Genomic DNA, 21,081 nt, shown 5'->3' with positions numbered 1-21,081 from the left:
CGGGCGTGTTTTCGCGGTCTCCGCGTGGGGGCGGGGTCTGGCGCAGCTCGGAGCACGCTGATTGGTTTCTCAGGGGCGGCGCTGGCCGGCCATTGGTTACCGTGGCGCACCCTTTCCTGATTGGCTGGCCTACTCGCACCGCCCGGCGGCGGGAAGGCGGGGTCGGCGGCAGAGGGACCAATCCCAATGCTCTTCGGGCGGCGCTCGACCAATCAGCGCTCAGCACTTGTTGCCGGGCGCTTCGGGGCCCGCAGCGTCCCCGCCTTCACCCTCTGCGCATGTCCGCGGCCACCGCCGCTACCGCCCCCTGGCGGCCGGGAGGGGCAGCGCCCTGCGGGGACACGCGTGGGGACCGCGGCCGCGGGTGGGTGTCCCGGGGCCGCCTCCCCCCCCCGGGGCCGGGGGTCCCGCCTGTGCACCCTCCCTCCTGCGCACGGAGCGGCGGCAGCCATCTGTCTGCGCGTCCGTGCAGGCGTCCCTGCGCAGCCAGCCGCGTGCAGGAACCCGCCATCGCCCCTCCGTCCCTTCCCTCCGTTCATTGGCCCGTCTGTCCGTCCGTCCGTCCGTCCATCCACCCGTCCAGCGAACCATCCATGCCTCCATCCACCCACCCACCCATCCATGACTCCATCCATCCATTTATCCACCCACCCACCCACCCATCCATGACTCCATCCATCCATTTATCCACCCACCCACCCACCCATCCATTCACCCGTCCATGCCTTCAGCCACCCATCTATCCACTCACCCACCCACCTATCCATCCATTGCTCCGTCTATCCACCCACCCATCCATCCATCCGTCCATCCATCCAGGCGTCCATCCATCCTCTATCCACTCGTCCATGCCTCAGAGCAGCAGTCTGCCCTCCTCTTGCTGTCTGTCCATGCACCACATCATCCCTCCCTCCCTCCCTCCCTCCTTCCCCTCACGCCCAGCCCTGCCGAGCGGCCAAAGCCGCCGCTCTGGGTGATTTGGGGGGCTGCAGCCTGGTTTGTGGGTCACCGTGGACCCAGAAAGCCCCCAAACGATGCCAGTTCTCCCCAATCCCCCTCCCCAACTGCCCCGTGGCACCCATGGGAGCGACCCCGACCCTTGGGGTGAGGATTGCCCCAGGGGCACCCCTGGGCCAGGGTGGGGGGCCAAGCCCTGGGAACGTCCGCCTCCACCCGGCACCGGGGGCTGCAGGAGGGGGGTCCCACCGCCCCCCTCCATCCCTTAACCGAGCAGCCCCCGCGGTGCCGCCGGCACACGCCGCGGTTCCACCGGTCGCTCTATAAACAGCTCCGCCACGCTGCGACTCCACTTGCGTGTCTTTTGCCATCTGCTGCTGTCATTAAAAAATTAAATTTCCATCTGCTTTCACACTCCCGCCTCTCCCACCGGCTCCTGGTGCTGCCGCTCCCCGGGAAGCATCGCCCCCAGCTCCCTCCCCGGGATGCGGCCGAGCCGGCAGGGCCGCGAGGGTGGGTTGCGGGCGATGCCGAGTTCATTTTGCCGGTGCTATTTGCAAACGGCATCTTCAATCCTGGCGGAGAGGTGGGAGCTGGTGGGGTGTACCCCGCTTTTGGCCCCCCCATTGGGCACAGGGTCAGCTTTGGGGTGTTTTTGGGGGGACAGCCCACCCACTGCTCCGCCGACACAGCCCGAGGGAGGCGGTGGGTGCCAAACCGGGGGGTGCGGAGCGCCGGGGGCTTTATTCACCGGGAAGCAGCTGTGCTGTGCCCCCCCTTCCCCGGCATTTTTAGGAAAAGAGAGAAAAACCAGTCACTGGTGTCCAAACCCACCCATGTGGTGGGTGCCCCGCGTGTCCCTGGGGAGCTCCTGGGATGCTGGATCCGGCCAATTCGCATCCCGGCGGCTGTAGCTCCATCGTGGCGGAACGGGGACAGATCCTGCCGGGCCGGCGTCCCCCCCGTCCCCGTGCTCAGCACTGGCTGCAGGGCGGCGGCCCCCCCACCCGCCGGGCCTCGCGGGACAGCGTGGTCCCCGTGGGCGTGGGCGGCGTGACGATGATGGAGGGCACGTGCAGGTGCTTCTCGCCCGGGGATGCCGCCGGGGTCCTGTCGCTGCCGTTCCCGCTGCTCACGCACGTCTTCAAGCCTGCAGAAATGGGAGAGAGAAGATCAGGCGTGGGGCTGCAGCATCCCCCACCTCCCTGCCTTCCTCCATGCCCAGCTCAACCCCTTACGAACCACTAGAGAATCCACAGCCGCCCCCAGCAGCCAGGCGCAGCCTCGCACCTCCTCCCCACCTTGGATTTTGGGGTGTTCGATAGAGGCGGAGACCGCAGCCTGTCTCCCGGGGAGCAGATTGCTTTAATCTGCTTTTTTAATCAGGAGAAAAGCCCTGCGCGGTGCAGGCAGCAGCCAGGGAGGTTTCAGCTCTTCCCAAGCAGGAAAATGCCCGGAGGGGACAGACACTGATATTTTTAATCTCTTTTTAATTAAGGATAAAGCCCTGCCTTACATAAGGGAGCTGGAAAAGGAAGGAGGGTCTTTTATTTTATTGCAGACTCCAAGCTCGTCGGAGGGGCCTGGAGGCGCAGGGGGATATTTTGGGGCTCTGCCCTGGATTTGGGGATTTGGGGAAGGACGGAGACTCCCTGGCTGCCTCAGTTTCCCCTCTTCAGTCACCACATGGGATGGGGGAGTCTGTGGGACCCCCAGAGCCTGCAGACCCCACATCACCAGCCCCACCCGAAGCATCCCCGGACACGGGGAGGGGGCACATGGGCGCAGAGCTCATTTTTGGGTGACGCATTCAAAGCCATGCTCATCACAGCCAGCATCTTGCGTAGGATTTGTGCTTGGGAAAAGCCAGGGAAGAAGCAGCTCTGCATCTTAGAGAGGGATGCTCGTTAGCTCCCATCCCTAACGACCCCAAGGATGATTAATACGAGCTGCTCCGGGGTCAGTGCTGGGATGCAGAGCTAATGGGAGATGCGATATCCAGTCTTTGCCCTGCTCACCCAATGCAGCGAGGCCAGAAGCATTAAAGGCTCCTGCTTTCCTCTCTCTGCAGACATCACTGCCGCCATCCCCACCCTAACTCCATTAAGAAAATTAAAGTTTGGGAGAAAGCAGCAGGATAGAAAGCTCCTGGGTTGGAATATCCCTAGGGGGGGAGCAGAGCAATGAAGGATGAAGGATGCTCGGGGTCAGCCCGGAGGCCGGGACCCGGGTACCCGGGTCCCGGCCTCCGGGCTGACCCCGAGGATCCCATCTGTACCCAGAGCATCCCATCCATGCTGGCTCTTTCCCACCCGATTTCTTGAGGGATACCATCAGCCCCAGGGTGCTCAGAGCAAAGGATGCAGGAGTGAGTGCAGGATCAGACCCTTATATTTTTACAGGGGTGGGGAAAGCAACTCTGGGGTGATGCATGAGCACCGGGTCACCCGTGGGACTCGCTTAAATGCCACCAGGATGCCAAACCACACCACGGCAGAAATACCTAAAGTTCCTCCACATACAACCATCCCCCAGATGCCTTCACGGAGCAGGAGAAACCCCAACACCCACCCAAACTTACCTTTCAGGCAGGATAACTTGAGCCCCATGTTTTCATCCTCTTAGCGGCACCCAGCTCTCCAGCCCCGCCGCCGGTCCTCGCCGCTGGCGCTGCAAAAGAGAGACGAGGGTTGCGGGAAGCGATGCTGGGAGAAAGGAGAGTGAACTTGATTGCTCGCTAAAAGCGCGCACCTATGCGTGCGTGTAGATGTATATATCTCTATAGGCGCCCAGGCATAACAGGAAGCACAGCTGCTCGGTAGCAAAAACCGCTAGTGATGTCACGGCGTTTCAGTGACTCAATCTCAGCCGCCGAGTTTCAGGAGGAACTTTTTGGGAGGGCGGAGAAGGAGCCCGTGGCTGGGTGGGGGGTCCCATCCCAGCTTCTCCACTCCTGGGGCCAGTGCTGCAAATGTTTCTGGGTGACGATGTTGTGAGCAGGAGGGATCAGGTTGTTATTTATGAAGGCAACCGGTGCTTTCAGAGCAAACCCCGAGCCCACGCGCAGGAAATAGAGGGATGCTCGGCTGCAGCATCGCACCCTGGGCTGAGCCGGAGCAGCCGGTAGCAGCTGGGGATGTGCTGCCGGGGAGCGCGCAGGCCTGCTCCGTTTTTGGGCACCCCTGAAGCCCCGAGAGCTTTCAGGTGGATGATTCCCATTGTGGGATGTGACTTTTTTTAAGATGCTGAAAATTATTCAGGGCCAAAATCCCTTTACTGGGAAATCTGCATCCCTCCTGCCCACAGCTGCCGGGAAAATTTATTGGGATGAGGGTCAGTGACTCATTACGGCTCTTCCAAGCTCCGAGGCCCGCAGAGAGCCAAGCAAACCCTCCGCTCCCCCTGCCTGGCCTCCGCCACAGCTTTACTTCGCCTTTCCAAGCAGCCCTGAGGTGGGCCGGCAGCAGCCAGCAAGGCGAAGTGGGAACTTGCCATCGCTGGTTTTAATTCTGCATTTTTTAGCAGCTCCCCACAGCCACCTTGAGCCATGACACCCCCGCAGCCGGGGAGCTGTGGAGGGGACCCCCCCTCCCCGGGACTCCCACTTTGCAGCTATCGTGGCAGCCGCCCAAATATCAAGAAACCTGTTTTGAGGCGAGTTCTCTGTTTTTTGGCACCTGCTGGTGGCTCACACCACCGGCCGGTGGCTCACAGCACCAGCCACCCCAGCCGCTCGGGGATGGAGCAGGGTTGTGTGGGGGAGACCCAGCCCCACGGCGCAGGGGGTCTCCTCTGGGACCAGACCCCCGTGGCCAAGCCCTTGCAGGACACGGCAGCCCCCTCCCTACCACCGCTGGCTCTTAGCCCCGTGTCCCCGCCGCGGCCAAACACGAGCACCGCTTGCTCGCGGTGCCGGGAGAGATCCTTGGGCAGAGAAATCCCCCCGCCACCAGCGTTTCAACAGGATTTCTGCTGGTTGGTGCTGGGGCTTCAACTTTGCTCCCGTGCCGGCACCAGGCCAAGAAGCATTTGCATTCCCGACGAGTTCACGCTCCAAAAACCCCCAGATGCTCATCGCAAGCGTCACTAGAGCGGCGGCCGTGCCGCCCAGGCGGCAGAGCTGCGGCGGAGGGGGGATGCTCAGCCGGCGTGCGGGGCTGGGGATGCGGCGGGGAGGGGGAGAGGGGCCGAAGCCGGCTGCGGTGCTCCGAGAGGGTGACACTTACCCGATCCCAGGAGCCGGAGGCACGATGCCCGCCGTCGCATCCCACCTCCCCGCCGCGCCCGGCTGCTCTCGGATGCAGGAGGGGAGTAGGGGTGCGAGGCTGGGTGGGGGGGTTCCCACTCAGGACCAGCCGTGCCCTGGGTGGGCGGGAGGAGGTTGCAGCGAGACGGCTGGATTTTTGCAAGGTTGGTTTCTAACCTGGTTAATCAGGTTAGCGGAGTCCCAGCTCCTCCCATCCATCCCCCCCTCCAGCCCCATCCAAGCCCAGCAAAGCCCTTGGGTGATGAGGAAATGCTGCTTTACTCTCACCCCGCTGCACAATCCAGACCGGTGCCGAGAGAGAGACGAGCAGGAGTGCCCCTCGCCTGCAGCCGAAGCCGCTGGACCACGGAGCATCCCTACGAGCAGTCGGATGGGCTACCAAGTGCCTAGAAAGGCAAGTACTGGTTTGGTATGTAGGTACCACACCCAGCTCTGGCAGGACCTATCAGCATCCCTGAGGTCCTAATGTCTAGACAGCAGCGATGCTCCCAGCCTCTGGGAGCATCTTCACCTCCAGCTTCCAGAAAGGGTCTTTCCCCACTCCCGTCTGACCTGCCAGCCCGAAAACCAGCCCAGCAGCAGGAACAGCACCAGGCAGAGGGTTTCTCACCACCCCCAGGATGAGAGCTCCGGGTTGGGTACCACCCTGCTGCGAGGATGCTTGGGCGAAGGCTCTGCCTCCAGAGCAGCCGCCTTTGCCTGCATTAAAAGCAGCCAGAGGCTTTTTCATGTTCACCTCCTCCACAATTAGGAGGCGAGGCCCCGAGACGGCTCCTTTTCAGACAGAGCTGAAAAGCAGCGGTTCACATCCAGGGCGCCAGCGTGCGGGGAATGCCAGCCGCACATTAAACACCCCGCGGCTGCAGGCAGCAACGAAGGGAAAGCTTTGAACTTCACCTGGAGATGGGAGCAAGCTGATCCCAGGAGCCTGGGAGGTCTCCAGCAAGATCAGAGCCCCTCGCACAAGACCAAGCCCTGCTGGGGTGGGCATAAAGGGGAGCAGGGAGAGGAAACGGGTGGTTTTGCTCCAGTTTCTGCTGGCCTGGTCCTGCCGTGCTTGGTGAAAATCACAAATACGGAAAGGGCTGATCTCCTCCCCCATCTGGCTCCTCCAATTTCTTGAATAAGCGAGTTATTGCAAAGTTTCAAACTCGAGAGCCTGGCAGGCAGCACGGGGGAAAGGCTACTGCCCCGGCTGCAGGCACCGGTCCTGGACGCAGGGGCCAGGGCAGAGGTGTTTCCAACCCGTGGCTCCAGTTCTGCCCCAGAAAAACAGACGAATAAACTGGTGCATGTAGGGTTTTTTTGCCTGTCCAGCTGCAGACTTTAAGAGCTGGAGGACAAGCTCTGAACCAGAGCCTGGCAAGCCTGGTCTTCCCAGATCCCATCCCAACCTCAGTGCACGCAGCATTCCCCGGGGCCAGGGACCCCTCGCCGGCAGCCCTGACACTGCAGCACAAATCCAGCCTAGGCTGCAGAAATCTCCCCTCCACATCTGATGCCTCTCTCCAAAACTACCTGTTTGCTGCTGTTGGGTGAGAACAAACAGCCCCAAACCCAAGAGGGCTGGAATTAGCCTGGCCTGGACCAGCAGTTGTTGCTAAAAGCGTGAGCGACCGAGAGCAATGGCTTGCTGCTGCAGGGAGGTAAACATAAACATCAGCCTGCTAAAATAACTGTGGTTAGCTCTGCGGGCTGCAGCACGGCTCCAGCTGGCGTGGTGACACCCGAGAGGCACAAACACAGCATCGCACACCCCTTCCTCTCCTCCCCACGGGCTGGGAAGCAAAGACACCCTTGGGCACGTCCATAGGGTGGGGGTTGGCCACCTCCAGGTGGCTGGGTACGGCCCGGAGACCCTCCGGTGCGGAGCTCTGTTCCCTACCGGAGCCAGCCCCTGGATGACCAGTGTTAGGCAGATCTGAGTCCCGAGCACAGGAGCAGCCCCATGGGCCAGACATCCCCTTTCCATGAGCCCCCCATGCAGCCTGCCTCTGCTCCAGGTCCCTGCCAGGAGCTGCCCATGGCAGGGCCGGGGCTGCGGCATGCTGAGCATCACATCAGGGCAACTGGCCAAACCCCACCAAGAGCCAGCAGGGCAGGGGGAAGGAGAGGGTGGGCTCACAAAGCTTCCTTGGTGGGTCGGTATGGAGCTGGCTGACGTCTCTGGGTGAAGACTTGTCTCTCCAGCCCAGGCAACCGCCCTGGGTGGTCCTCTGATGTGGCTGATGACTGGTTTCCAGTTCTGACCGTGGCCCTTCAGCAGCTGGGCTGCTCCTCATCCCATCGGCCCCATCCTGCCTGGGTGCAGAGGAGGGTGGAGGGGGCTGAAGCACAGACGAGGGAAGTGAGGATGGAGGGCAACCTCATAAATTCGCTGGAAGAGGAAGGGCTGGGTGAGCTCACAGCTTCCCGGACGCCAGAAGAACCGCAGGGAGAGGGATGTGTTTTGCAAACACCGGCCACAAGAAAAGCTTCAGCTGGAGAGCCCAGTGGAGCAGAGCCCGGAGAGCCCACCGCGGAGCTGCTCTGCTGGCTCCCTTGGAAGGAGCTGCTCCTGCAAACACCAGCTGGGCTTGTTTTCAAAAAGAGGGATGAGAAGCAGCTTTCTGGGTCACGGAGTCCCAGGGTCTGCTAACACAGGCGAAACGTCACCCTGGCTCCACGCTAATGGAGCAATGAGACCGCCTGCTCCCCCCTTCTGCCCCAGGTCTCTTCTGGCCCAAGCAGGGGAAAGGGCTGGTGCCAGCCTGGCTCAGAAATTGCCCTGGCAGGGGGCTGCAGGGCCATTGCATGGGACTTGCTGAAGCTGGAGGTGGCAACAAGGCAGGAGGTGCTGGGAGAGGAAAAGAAACCCCCTCCCGGAGCTCCACGCCAGGGGAGGCTCGCAGCCATCCAGGGCAGGCAAGCGGTGCCCGGGGGGGATGCCAGGTGCGGGAAGGGAGGAGGGTGTCACGAGGAAGCAGCTGAAGATGCAGGCTCTGGGGAAGCTGGAGCAGCTCCAGCATTCCCCGAGCACAGGCTCTTGGCAGGACCGGCAGACCGAACAACCAGCAGGAACCGTGCAGGCAGAAAACACCCCCAAAGAAAATCCATCGGGTCGTGGCAGCAGTCCTCACGAGCAAGCCAGGAGCTGCTGCGGCAGGGGGTAGGAAGCAAAGCGGAAAGCGAGCACGTACCTGAAGCACAAAACCAGAGCGTGCCGGGCTCTCCTGCTAAACCTGCATCCAGAGCAAACCGCCTCCCTGCCGGGCATGGATTCAGCGGGTGGCTGGGAGGCCACGGCTGGGAATTGGCTTAGGGACCTGGTCACGGCTGCCGCGCTTCTCGGCTCGCTGAGCTCCAGGTTAATCTCGGCCCAGCTTTCCCTTTTATCCCCTGGTACAACCTCGATATATTTTTTCAATTACGTTCATCTTTTAAGCTCCGGAGCGCATTTCTAGGAAGGGCTGCGTTGTTTCTCGTGGCCCTCGTGGGCTGATGCTGCGCAGACCGGGACATCCCTGGCTCCGGTCCTGCCCGCATCCAGCTAAAGTGCTGCCTCGCTGCAGCCGGTGCGGCGCTGCCTGGAAGCACTCAAGGAGTTACCCGTTACCCCCAGCCCACCTACCGGGTATTTTTAAGAGCAGCGTTCCCTGTCTGCCTCATCACAGCTCCGGCAGATTGCAAAGTGCCGAGCTCACCGCACAGCCACGCGGGAGCAGGGACCGCTTTCACCTTTTGCACGGTCCCGTTACCAGAAAACCCAGCCAGCAACCTGCCTCCGTCCCCTCCGAATCCACCTCTGCCGCCTTTCACAGGGCGATGGCTGAAAACCAAAGGAAAATATGCAGCTAGGGCGTACTTTTGGATGAGAAGGCTGGGTGAAAATGTGGTCTAAAAGCGACAATAAAAAGAAAATAAATCGATAGAAGTCCTCAGCGGATACTTCGGCACAGTGAAATTGCTGCCTGCTGTGGGAGGGCTGGTTGCAGGGCGATGGGTAAAGCAAGCGAGGAGTTTGCAGCGCAGGAGTACGATGCCTTGAGATGTTTAACTCCGGTTGGGAGTAACGGAGCCCAGGTGGGACGGGAAGGAAGCAGCTTGCCCAGCGTGGTCTGCCGGCTCCCAACCAGCTCACTACAGCTCCCACAGGCAAGGGTGGGCGACCCAGCTCCACTCCAGGAGCGGAATTAAAACACAAACTAGAAGCGCAGCTCACAAATGCACGCTGAGCGCATTTCCCCTCGAGGCCATTTTCCAAGCTGCAGTCAACCACAAGTCCACCCCGCTAACAGCCTCCTCCATTAGCATCCGTGTGCTCTTTCCGTATCGGTAATGCCCTCCGCCCGAGCATCTCGAGACGTTTTACAAATAGCAGCAGAGTGCAGCGATTAGGCCTCCGGCCAGGGAGCAGAGAGACCCGGCTTTGCTTCCTGCGTCTGTCACCATCACCTCTCCTTGGCGTGCATTTCTGCCACTTGGATGAGAAATTCTTGGGGGCAGGGGGCCATCTCTCGGGGTGCCTCTCCGCAGCGGCGTGCAGAGCGGGGCTGGGCTCTGCACATCTGTCTGGCCCCAGCTCCAGTTGTGCCAGTGAAGAGGTTGTGGCTCCTCCGTCCCGCCAACTGAACTGCTCGGCTGCTTCCCGCGCCCGCGGCAGCTCTAATGAGCCGAAACGGGTAACGCGGTAGGTCTGTGCTCGTTTTCACGCTGACATAGGCTAGGGAGCATCCCGTGAGCAGCTCAGCCAGCAGATGGGAAGCGGGAAGGGGGAAAAACTCCAGCCGCAGACTGCTTCACTTGCTGAATGAAATAAAAACAACCCCAAAGCCCTCATATACACACAGAGCGATGAGCTCGGGGAGAATATGGCATCAGCACGTTCCCCAGGAACAGGTATCACACTTGTGTGCATGAGCAGCTGATCAAAGGCACCCCATGGCTCTGGCCACCCATCTGCTCTTCCCACCCGTGACACTGCACAAGCCAGGAGGAGCAGGGACCACTCCTGACGTGCACCTAGCCCCAACCAGCCACCGATTCTCCGAGCAATTTTAAGGCGGTCTCATTTCTCGGTGAAAATCGCGCCTACGGGCCCCCCAAGCGCTCTGCTCCCCTCTGGGTTTCTCATGCTGGATCTGTACGTGGAGTTTTTGGGCACAGCTGGAAGCGCCCTGGGCCATCAGCTGGTGGCACACGGGGAGGGGGGACACGCCTTGAGGCCGGCTGGGTCTCAGGCCACTCCGATCTTTAATTTCAAACCAAACGGGCGCTTGAAGCAACGCATGCTCAAGGCTCTTCCTTCTCCCCCTTGTGACTAAAGGATTCAAGGCGAGCACTCGCGTGGATCCAGCAAAGAGCGGTGTGCGTCCTCCCATTCAGAAACCCAAGCACTTTGTACTGGCATTTTCAGATACTGGGGGGGTCTGTTTATTGCTGTTTTGAAATATCAGGGTTGAGAGTGGAAAAAAGAATCCCACGTGGGAATAATTTTGCGTTTCCAAGTGCCTGAGGTCCTATGGATGAGGTAAAGAGCTGGGAGTTAAACGTCTGGGCAGGCAAATGCCAAATCTCCAAATCCTGCTGAATACGGGGGGGGGGGGGGGGGGGTGTCGGGGAGAATAAATAACGCTGCAGGTAATTAATTGCTAACAAAGCAAAGAAAGAGTAAGACGCCCATGCCCAGTGCCGTCTTCCCAGCTATCAAGAGGGCTCCAGCACCAGGGATGCAGACACCTTCCCCAAGATTTCCTCCCCAGAAGTTTTAAAAGGAGTTACCTTGAATTCCTCTGATGAATCCAGCTGATCCACCCGCCAGGAAAGCAGCATTTGCTCCTGCAGGCAGGTTTGGGACATCAGCAGGGAAGGGGAACGCAGCCTTCCCGGAGCCTGGCAGCTTCCTCATTCTTTCCGAAGAGCCAGGGTGGCTGCGGGCTGCCTTGCCTTTATGAAATTGCTGCCTTTTGTCCAGCCTTCAATGCAAATAGGACAGGTGAGATAAGATCTGAGCACCGCAGTGCTTGTCCTTTTTGCTTAAAGCCAGCCTGGGCTTCTACTGATGGCAAAACACTCAAAGGACCTCATTTAAAAGCAAAACAGAAGATTAAAAAAAAAGGGAAACACAAAGCATTAAAAGCTGCTTCCCTCAAGGGTTAGTCACAGGGAGGTTTCCATCAGGTTACAGACTGATGATATACATTTTGCTTTGTCTTAGAGGGCGAGGGGGGAGTACGTGCAAGGAGAGATTAGACTGTATTAGCATACATACGATCAAAGCTTGATTATGACATCTAGTTACAAAGAATAAGAAATACATTTCCTGTGGCTCAGGAGACGTACCAGCTCCTACAGCAGCCTCGGCTGACAATCTCACATAGCTAAGGTAACATGCCTTGCTAAGATAACATCTGCCTCTGGAAGGATAGGTTAGATTTCATGAGGTGTTTGTACAAAGTAAGACAACAGCCCTCTTCCTGCAGCCTGGGCGATTTGCGGAGTCTACTCCCAGCATACGCTGCCAGGGCATTGCCGTTTCCAGGATATCTTTTCATACAGCCGTGGATGTGTAGTAAAACAGCCACTGGAACGTGTTTATCTTGCTGCTTGTGAGCTGGATGGATGTTTTCATTGAACAAGTGAAAACATTTTCCTTTCCTGCAAGTTATCTGACTCACACTTAGGAAAGGCTATATTGGCTGCGTGCCAGTCCCTTTTGTAATGCCCATCACACCTTTCCACTGCATAGCAGGGGGACAGACCGAAGCCTTCAAATCTTCGTCTCCTCCTGGGACAGGGAGCTGAACCTCAGACCTGGCCTCCTGGCTTTGCGGAACCTGAACTGCAGGGAACGCCACGGCAGGACCCGACTGCAGGCATCCTGCTTCTATTCACCTCTTCAGAACGGGATTTTAGCCTTATCCCATCACTCACCGAGACCAAGAGGAAAACTTGCGCTTATTTAAATAGAAGCAGAGGTAGACCAAAAGGTTTTGACTATCCCACCCCTCATGTTTTCAAATAAGAGCGCTAAGGAAAAAGCAGGAACTTGGAGAGAGGCCGATCACTTGGTGGACATTTGGATCCTCCCTGTAAAAGGGTTTTTTGGGTAGGAAGAGAAGGAAATCTAGAGAAACCATTTCAGGTTGAGGCTATGTTTAACTACAGTTTGACAAACAACCATGAAGAGTAAGGCAACAAGACTTAGGGAGAACTGTACTAGTCTGAGATAAAGCTTCATTGTCCAGTAAACTTATTGCTAGAAACAAACATTAATTAGAAAGACAGAGAGAAGCTGAACTAGACCGTATCTAGGCTCCTTGAGTCAATGTATTCAGATCGCTTGCTTTCAACTTGGAGTGATAACATTTTAGACCGACTTAAACGGACACCACATGAGCCAGTTGAAAACGAGGTCTGTTTATAAAACCCAAAAAGACTGCATAAAATTAATAAGGTATTTCACTCTCCTCTTCTTCTGTAGACTCAAACTGTTTTAGAACTGTCACTCAAACTCATTAGCGCGCTTCCAGTCCCTTTTACAAATCATTACACGAATATTTGTACCTCGGCTTTAACATTTTCAAGCACTAACTGTGGTTGTACGCCCACGGAGAGCAGGAATCACCGCAGCACTTGGGAACGCTGCTTTAACACGTTCTCTGTGCCTGCGTCATGCTAAACCACTGCAAAACCAGTGACACACGAGCATGGTACATCGTCCTCAGCAGTTCGCATTTTACTGTGCCGACGGAATAACATTTCCAAACCAGGCCAAAAGAAACCGTTAACCTTACATTTTATGTACTCGACCTTAAAATTTCCCATCTGAGGACAAGACTGATTTTTTTGAAAGGTATTTCCATAAATCATTAAAAAGTAATCTCTCTAAAGATTAGAAAAGCTTAGTCAAAACTCTGTAATATGAACAGTAGGGAGAAGCAGAAGCAGTCCTGGTTTCGAAGGAATAGCAACATTCACTACAACAGGGAAGGCGTGCTGTAACTGACAGCTTGCAGTTCTTCCACGGAATCTCACAAAAATGATTCAGCGGCTTACGGACACATCACTCTTTGCAACGTGACATGCCACTCCTTTTTAATCAGTGGGGTTTCCACACAAGGTACTGAATATTATTCTATTTACATTCAAAAATAGCATTTTTCTCTCTTCAGTACATAGTGGGAATGTCTGTAAATTAGTCAGTAGAAACCCCTCTAACACAGGTGGAGGACAGCTTTGTTGATCTCTGGGTTTGTCCAGTCGTTCCGGATATCATCCAGGTGATTATCAAAATCTACAAGCGTCTCGTAGGACTTGCTGTCCAAGAGAGATGCAGCGATTCTCTGGGCTTCGGTCCAATCTTCACAAAAATCACTAGGACGTAAAATAACCAGGAATTAAAAGTAATCACAAAGAAAATCTCCATCACCTCCTCTGCTCTGGAGATTTAGCCACCTTCTCTGCAACGTGGTCACGGTGGTGAGACCACTGCCTGGCTGCAGAAGCCGGCTGTTCTCTCTCACTACAGCAAAAAACAACTTTAAAAGCACTGTCAGCTACACCCACCGCCCTTACAGTATCACTCATCACAATCAAAGTTTTGCCCTTAGCCAGGCAATCCCGTTTTCCTTGCTACCCGAACACAAATAAACTCTGAAGTTTACTCACACGTGTGGGTCCTTGCACCTCCACTTGTTCTCATGAAGCTCATACACGTGAATGGCAGGCTCTACGCACTCCATCGTAAACTTGGTGTTATCAACCTGTTGTGCAACAGAAAAACACCACCTTAGTCTGCTCCTCAAGATCCCAAGGAAAGAGATGAAATAGTAAAAAAAAAAAGTCAGTTTTTACAAACAGGGCACCTTACGCTAACTTGTCCACTGTTCTACCTTCAAATGAGCCAAATTTTACATGTTTAAACTGCCAACGTCCTTTGTCACTGTGGCAAGGAGGCAAAGCATCGTTTGCTTCATGTAAGACATGCTTTTAAGTCACGGAAGGGGGTCTGAAGTCATGAATACACTGCCTTCACTCCAGCCTTGCAAGCAGAGAAGGCCTCTGCTTCCTTTGAGACGGCAGAGAGCTAACTGCAGTCTCTCTGTAGACTTACTAAGAACTTCACTGGCTACAGGTCACTGCATCTCTTCCCCAGAGCATTTGGAGGTTAAAGAGAAAATTAGTTACTTCACTATTAAAGGACCCAGAGAATGGCATTTAAATGGCTAGTCCAACACCACCATCATAGCATTAACAATACAGAAAGGGGGGCGGGAAAAACGGAGTAATTTACCATGATGAGTGCTGTATCGTTAAAGCCCTCTGCAATTCGGGAGGCCACCTTTTCCGCAACCTGGTTTGGACTGCAGCAGAAGGTAAAAGTAACTGTGTTATTTGAACCGTGACGTTTCAGCTGAAACCAGCAGGAAACATGCTTAAAGAGATGTGAAAATTACATTGCGTGCTTACAAACAGGAACAAGATACCAAGCCGATGCTACACTTGACTGAAGTCAGAAGGCCAAGAAAACCCCGGCTCTTCTCTGCAGCACATGATCTGGATCTTAGCTATGCTTAGGCAATGGGTTTTTGCAGGGCAAAATGCTCACTGCAGACTTTAAGTGGAATCAACATTTTGCGGCCTCCTACCTTCTTCCACCAGACCAAAGACCGCAGCCTCCTTTGCCCGGGAAGGCATTTAAAAAAGAAACCGAGTTTGCTCCCCAGTCTGCATTTGAACCCACTCACTGCCCAGCTTCTCTACCAACATCAGATAATCTTTTAGAGGAAAGCCTTTACCATGTTTCAAAGATGACAATCTCTACATGGTGCCAGTTATCTTCAGAAAAGAAACCGGAGTTTAAAAAAAAAAAAAAAGCCTGTAATATTCTTTCAAACCTCAAACAGAACAGACAAACTGTATCTTCTCCTTAAAAACGTCTCCAGCAGATTATCTCCCTTGTAAGGAAAGGACAAATAATGCCCTTGTTCCTGCTAGACACCTTAGCAGTCACAAGTATTACTTAAAAAACATACTTAAGGATATACGTTAACAAAATAACTGGGACATAGTGTAGTACTTTAAACAAGCTGTTCGTGTTTATTTTAAATGCAAGTATGATGCACTCTCATTAGTCCTGATACTGGATTTGTCTAATAGATACGGGGAAAATATTTGATACGCGTATCAAAAAATATGTTGTGGCTTCACAAGAAGGTGCCCTTATGGCTTATTGAGTAATTGGAGTTAGCTAGCAGGGGAAAAAAATGACTAATTCTGGGGAAAATGAGTGAAAAAAGATATCTCTGCTTGACTGACATCTTCCATTTCAAGACCGTCCCTTTACCACGTAAGAAAATGCTTCAATAAAACTCAGAGACAATTAAGTCGTTTAGCGAGAATTAGGTCGCTTCTGAAAGATTTTCCAAAAGATACTCGGAGTCATTTGAGTTTACAAGATATGTACTGCACAAGCAAACGCGCCTGCAAATTTTGGCTATTTCCCTGACAACTGTAATTAAACTGGTTGGCAGGCTTTCAAATACTGGCCTTTTATAGTATCCACGAAGGAGGAGTGATTCTGGAAAGACTGGGGTTTCTGCACCTGAACAAAGGCCATATCCACCAGCACCACGAAGACAATGTGAAACCAGATGACAGTTGTCAAAGTTAATCAACACGCACGATTTATGTCGATGATTTTTGTTGGCAGAGGACAAAGTACAACAGAAAAGAGCAAACAGAAGGAAATATTGCACCAACACACCTGGCATCTTTCACGCGTTCATTTGCCTGGTAATATCCAGCTATCACGTAGCTATTCTCTTTGCACCAAGAGTCAATCTGAAAAAGTAATTGGAACAATTAAGCCCAGGGAAAAAAAAGAAAAAACCCTACAGAACTAAGGAAATTTCATGTCTGTCCTGCAAATAAAACGGCAATTGAATCATTACAATATCTTTGCCAATTCCTTCTTTAAATATATACATATTTATATATATTTATGTGCGCACTCACACACAGAGTGTGGCTAATTTAACTAGAACAGAGAAACCAAACTGAATGTTTGGAGAACGATGGAAAATGTTGACCAAATGGAGCAAAAGAGCAAGTTATCTCGGTCAAAGCCTGGCCTAAATTCGAATGACAGGACTTGTAATGTAAAGAGCTTCAGCAACGCTGCCTGGGAGAGGAGTCTGGGTCTTACCTATTGCCATTTGTGGGTATTTTCTGTTAGTGTTGTTTTGCCAGAGAGATGTTAGAAAACGCTTGCCACGTGGATGTGTGACTGTGCTGCCATTTCAAAAAGAGCTTGTTGATTTTATTCCTAATGTAACATTTCTAGGCTAAGTGGAAGCATTTTTTACCTTAGGTAGCAAATAAAACTTGATGTGAAAGGTAAATGGGAGGCAGAAAGTTTGTCCCATTTACAATGTTTTCAACCAACTCCGTTAGAAAAAGGCTTTTGCAATAAAATTGTTTTTCTTCGAGAGTTCACCTGCAAGGGTAACTAACCAGTGGAGCCACCTATCAAACAACCTGGGTGGATTCTCCACTCTTTAAAATCTTTCCATCAGAACTGAACACTTTACTAAAAATACTCTCCAGCTCAGCCACAAGGTAAGGGCTCGATGGAAGAACTGTTGGCATAAATTCTCTCATCTGTTATAGACACGGTCAGACCCGGCAGCTCCTCCTTATTTAACACCTGTATGTAAATACTTAAACATATGCATTTATTTGCATACAATTTACACAACTTTTGAGTTACACGAGTACAAAAGTTTATGTAGTTTTGGTTTTTTTTATAAGTGCAGTTGCAGCATGCGCACACTGCTGTTCTTTCTGTTTTACGCTGGAGCTGAATTCCTCCTGCTGAGCCTGCCTTGCTTTGAAAACACATATATATGATGTTTCTCCTTATAATTGAGGATATCAAGTCAGCATAATACAGAGCCCTGAAAGACAGAAGTGGAGTAAGCAGCTAGAATTTTCCTTTGCAGTCCCTAGAGAGCATGCATCAAAAAAACCTCAACAGCTATATTAAAATGGAGTCCAAAAATATATCTGATGCTGACCTGTTGCATCCTGTAAGTCAAATCAATCTTATTTTTAGCAATAATTATAGCATTAGACTGCATAAACAAACAAACAAAAAGAGCCATGTGAATAATCCCTCCTCTACAACGGATGACATGGATTTACGTGATTAAAAAAAAAAAAACCAAGCTGTGTAGCCCTGCTATAGCTGAGGGCCAACTGCTGTTTCAATTACAAACCCATTTTGAGGGCTTAGGACTCAGGTTTTAATTGTTAGTGGCTTGAAAGCTTGGCATTAAAGCCAGAAGCTCAGATACTGAAATTAATAATAATAATTTAAAAAGTCCATCAATTTAAAAATTAAAAACCTTTGTTCTAAAGCAATTTTTGTTGCATACTGAAAAGGTCTTAAAGAAAAAAAAAAAAGTATGATTTTTAAGTTCTCAGTTCCCTAAGTAGTAATTAAAAACTGCTTCCATAAAAAAAAAAAAAAAAGGAAAAAAAATCTTTTTGGAATTAAAGCTGTTTCCACCTGCAATTTCCAAACACTCTCTAGCCGCGGCACTGCCACCACAGGCAGCCTTAGCATCAATTAGCCCCTGATATTTTTAGTCACGTCCAGCCCTGATGAGGGCAAGCCAACGGGGGACAAACTGTGCCTTGCTTCCACAGGGCGCGTGTCACCCCTGAAAAATCAAAAGCGGCCTGCCCTCCGATCTGCTCCCACAAGAGGAGCTGCAGCCACCAAAGGCGGGGGGCAGAGGGGTTTAGAAGAGCCCTGGGAGGAGAAAGGCTGTAACCTGCCGCCAGCTGACCGCTGTTCCCGGCGGTGGGGAGCCGGCCGTGCGAACGGAGGGGGAAGCGCTGCTTGGGTTTTGTTTTTTTTTGAGAAGATGCGGTTGCAAAACCACATCAATTAGCTGAGAAATTCAAAGGCACCAAAAAAAAAAAAAAACCAAACCATGTGAAACTTAATTCACTTTTTCTTTAATGACTCCCTTTTTGAAAGGGATTTCAAACCGACAAGCCAAAGTGCAAATTAAATGCATGCGCTTCTGCTCCCTCCTCCAGAGCTACAAACCTCCAAGCACTGCTGTGTGTTTAATAAAAATCTAATTTTGTTGATTCCTTGTACCTAGGCTGCTGCTAAAGCACCGCTCGCAGTTTTTACAAGTTGCCACATGGACAAGTCCGTTCGAAAGCGTTCCCTCTATTTTCAGATTAAATCTGGAGACTACAGCTCCCATGTGAGGTTCCGGGATAACTCCGGTCAGAGAAGAGGAGGTGAAACTCGCAGGGCTGGTTCTAGAAAACCCTGACATGTCTGACGGGGTCACAGGCGTGACGAAGAATCAGCAATAATTGAACTGGAAGAGAAACAGATCCCATCAAAACCTGACAAAGCTTCAAAATCCTTTAGAAACAGAGGCGCTTTGCCACAAACATCGAGTTTCAACCACGCTAATCTTGCTGATTTATTCAGTAACCACGCGTTATACTGCACAGAACAGGCGAGAGCGCCCTCCTTTTAAACATTACAACAATAAAATCCGATTTTCATAGCTGCCGCGCCGGTGTTTATTGACACCTTTGCCTTTGTTCAAACAAAAAAAAAACGAGAGCAAAAGGCCTTGGGCTCGTCTCAAACGCTGTGTTTTAGAGCTGCCAAGTATCACAGGAGTCATCAAATGTGACTGCAAACCTCAATACGCCTTAGCAAGTCCTAATTAATGTGGGAAATGCCAGGGGTTTCCATTCTTTAACTTTTTGTATCAAAACCCAAGAGCAAATATGTAAGCCAGTGCCATTTCTTTGGTTCCGTAATGATTTGCTTACTGTAGATGTGGTAAGATACTTCAGATGTCGCAAGAAACAGGATTTATTTCCTAATAATCTGATCCTGGAGCAAGATCTACACCAGAAAACTACACTGAAGGCCTAAAGTCCATGAAAATTCACTGCCACCGACCCTGCAGAAAGACATCTAATCCTGATTTAAAGACAAACCCTACACATACTTTAAATATATTATATGCGTTATTCTACACTTCACTAGCAACTCCCACTTACTCACTCCCAGAGGAAAAACAAATTAGCATCATTCAAACAGGTAAAGTCAAGCCCTGCCTACACTAAAGCAATTATAAACAGTATTATGCCATTTTCCCAAGCAGTAACATGAGGAAAACCGTAAGCAGAAAACGATTATGCGAGCAGCATACATTTCTGTGTTACTCCTACCCTGTTACACTGGTGTAAATATATTTAAGACTGACAAATTTTGCGTGCTCCACAGCAATATGGCAAACCTAGATGGCCAGGGCTTAGGCTCAGCCCCCATTCCTGTCCCTCTGGCTGCATTTAATCATCTCCAGGCTTCAGAAAGATCTCAGCATTCCCATGGCATCAACTCAGCTGGAGAAAACTGGAATTTATTTACAAATAATTATTTTTTGATGAAGCAATCTATTAAACTGAAGGAAACATTCAGGGCAAGAAGTCTACAAGAATCAGAAACGAATTGTTTTTTACAGGTATCAAAAAGGGATGGATTTTCTCCTGTAAATAATGACAAGTCTTTAAATGGACAGAAAAGTCCTCAAATCACACCCAGATCTCACTTTAGCGGCAGCTGCGTCTACCGTGAAGGTGCCAAAGCACTTCTTTGCCTCCAGATTTGCGCCAGCCCGCCCCGACTCCCCATTACGATAAAATCCAAGCATGCTTCGCTCCCTCCGTCCGCTGGTTTTGACAAAGGGACTCTCCCCAGATGCCAGGCAGAACGCAGCCGCGGCCCAGTGCGGGACGGCTCCCGGTTTTCATGAGCGGGGGTGGGGGGGGTGGGGGTTGAAAGCGCCGGCCCTACGGCCCTGACGCCCTTCTCATCCTGCCTATGTGACGACAGGGGGGAAAAGGGATTATCCCACCATGCCTTACTGCTCTTCCACAGCGGGGGGTGAGGGAGGGGATGTCGGAACAGGGAATGCTTGGCTGCCCCCGTCCATCCCAGGGTTCACCAACCGACACCGAGGGAGATTTCAAACCCAAGCCAGGCCTGCAGGATGAAGAAAGAAACTTCTTTTTTTTTTTCTTTTTTTTTTCTCCTATTTAAGCTAATGGCTTCCATAAACGGGGAAAGTACACCAAAATGAATCACGAAATATATACTTATGCACATCTACACGCTCTTACTTGGAGACAAGCGTGCCCTTTCCCAGTTAGCTGACACTGCTCTGAAGTGCCTTAAAGGTAAGCTGGGCAAAGCTCTTTCTGCTGTGGAATAAGGACGTTCCCTCTGGGAGTTACTCGGGGAAAATGACACCTACATAAACAGCATTTTCTCTGCACCGAAAAAGAAATTAGACAAAACTACGAGGCTCTGTAGTCTCCTGCCGCTCCCCCCGCACGCCAGCCCCTCGCTCCCAGGCCTAGGGAAAGGCCTAGCGCCTTACCAGGGTGAGGGCCACCTCCAGCATGGGCGCCAGGGCCAGGGTGCCGTGGAAGAGCGGGATGCAGTCGACGAAGAGCGAGGGGGGCCCGGCCTGGTCGCGACGCGGGGCACCGGACGGCCGTTCGGCCACCAGCAGCCCGTTGACGGCGCAGTGCGGGTACTTGGCGCCGTGCAGCACCATCTTACAGTAGGCCTGCGTGGTCAGCTTCATCCCGCCACGGCAGACGGCCCCGCCGGTGACAGCTCCCGCTACCGGTACCGGCCCCGCCGCCTCCCCTCAGGCCACCCGCCGCCAAGTGTCGCCAAACGCCGCCAAGCGCTGTCGTAAAAAGCGGCCGACGGTCCGCCCGCATCCCATCGTGCACCCGGGGCGGGGGGCGCTCCT

General features: G+C 52.9%; 1 protein-coding gene and 1 long non-coding RNA gene across 3 annotated transcripts; both read right to left on the bottom strand.

Annotated features, from left to right (window-relative positions):
- Window positions 1-1,145: 1,145 nt before the first annotated feature.
- On the bottom strand, window positions 1,146-11,366 carry LOC148051072 (uncharacterized). Of its 2 annotated transcripts, none has more exons than XR_015700529.1 (3): window positions 10,985-11,366; window positions 3,539-3,627; window positions 1,146-2,107 (listed from the first exon to the last, which is right to left on the bottom strand). It is a non-coding gene; the product is annotated as an uncharacterized LOC148051072 (long non-coding RNA). The 2 variants fall into 2 exon arrangements; XR_015700528.1 differs by lacking the exon at window positions 10,985-11,366 and adding an exon at window positions 3,709-6,734.
- Window positions 11,367-13,248: 1,882 nt separating this feature from the next.
- EMC8 (ER membrane protein complex subunit 8) lies at window positions 13,249-21,060 on the bottom strand. Its single transcript, XM_009477425.2, has 5 exons — window positions 20,698-21,060; window positions 15,972-16,048; window positions 14,499-14,568; window positions 13,874-13,968; window positions 13,249-13,579 (listed from the first exon to the last, which is right to left on the bottom strand). Exons 1-5 carry the CDS (start codon window positions 20,905-20,907, stop codon window positions 13,420-13,422), a joined length of 612 nt encoding a protein of 203 aa, XP_009475700.2. The 5' UTR covers window positions 20,908-21,060; the 3' UTR covers window positions 13,249-13,419.
- Window positions 21,061-21,081: the final 21 nt, after the last annotated feature.

Source organism: Nipponia nippon, unplaced genomic scaffold, assembly GCF_047370975.1.
Source record: "Nipponia nippon isolate SJK-2023a ecotype South Korea unplaced genomic scaffold, ASM4737097v1 scaffold_7, whole genome shotgun sequence".
Classification (NCBI taxonomy): Eukaryota; Metazoa; Chordata; class Aves; order Pelecaniformes; family Threskiornithidae; genus Nipponia; species Nipponia nippon.
The sequence above is the reverse complement of the archived record's forward strand: the minus strand, read 5'-3'. Positions and strand labels throughout refer to the sequence as shown.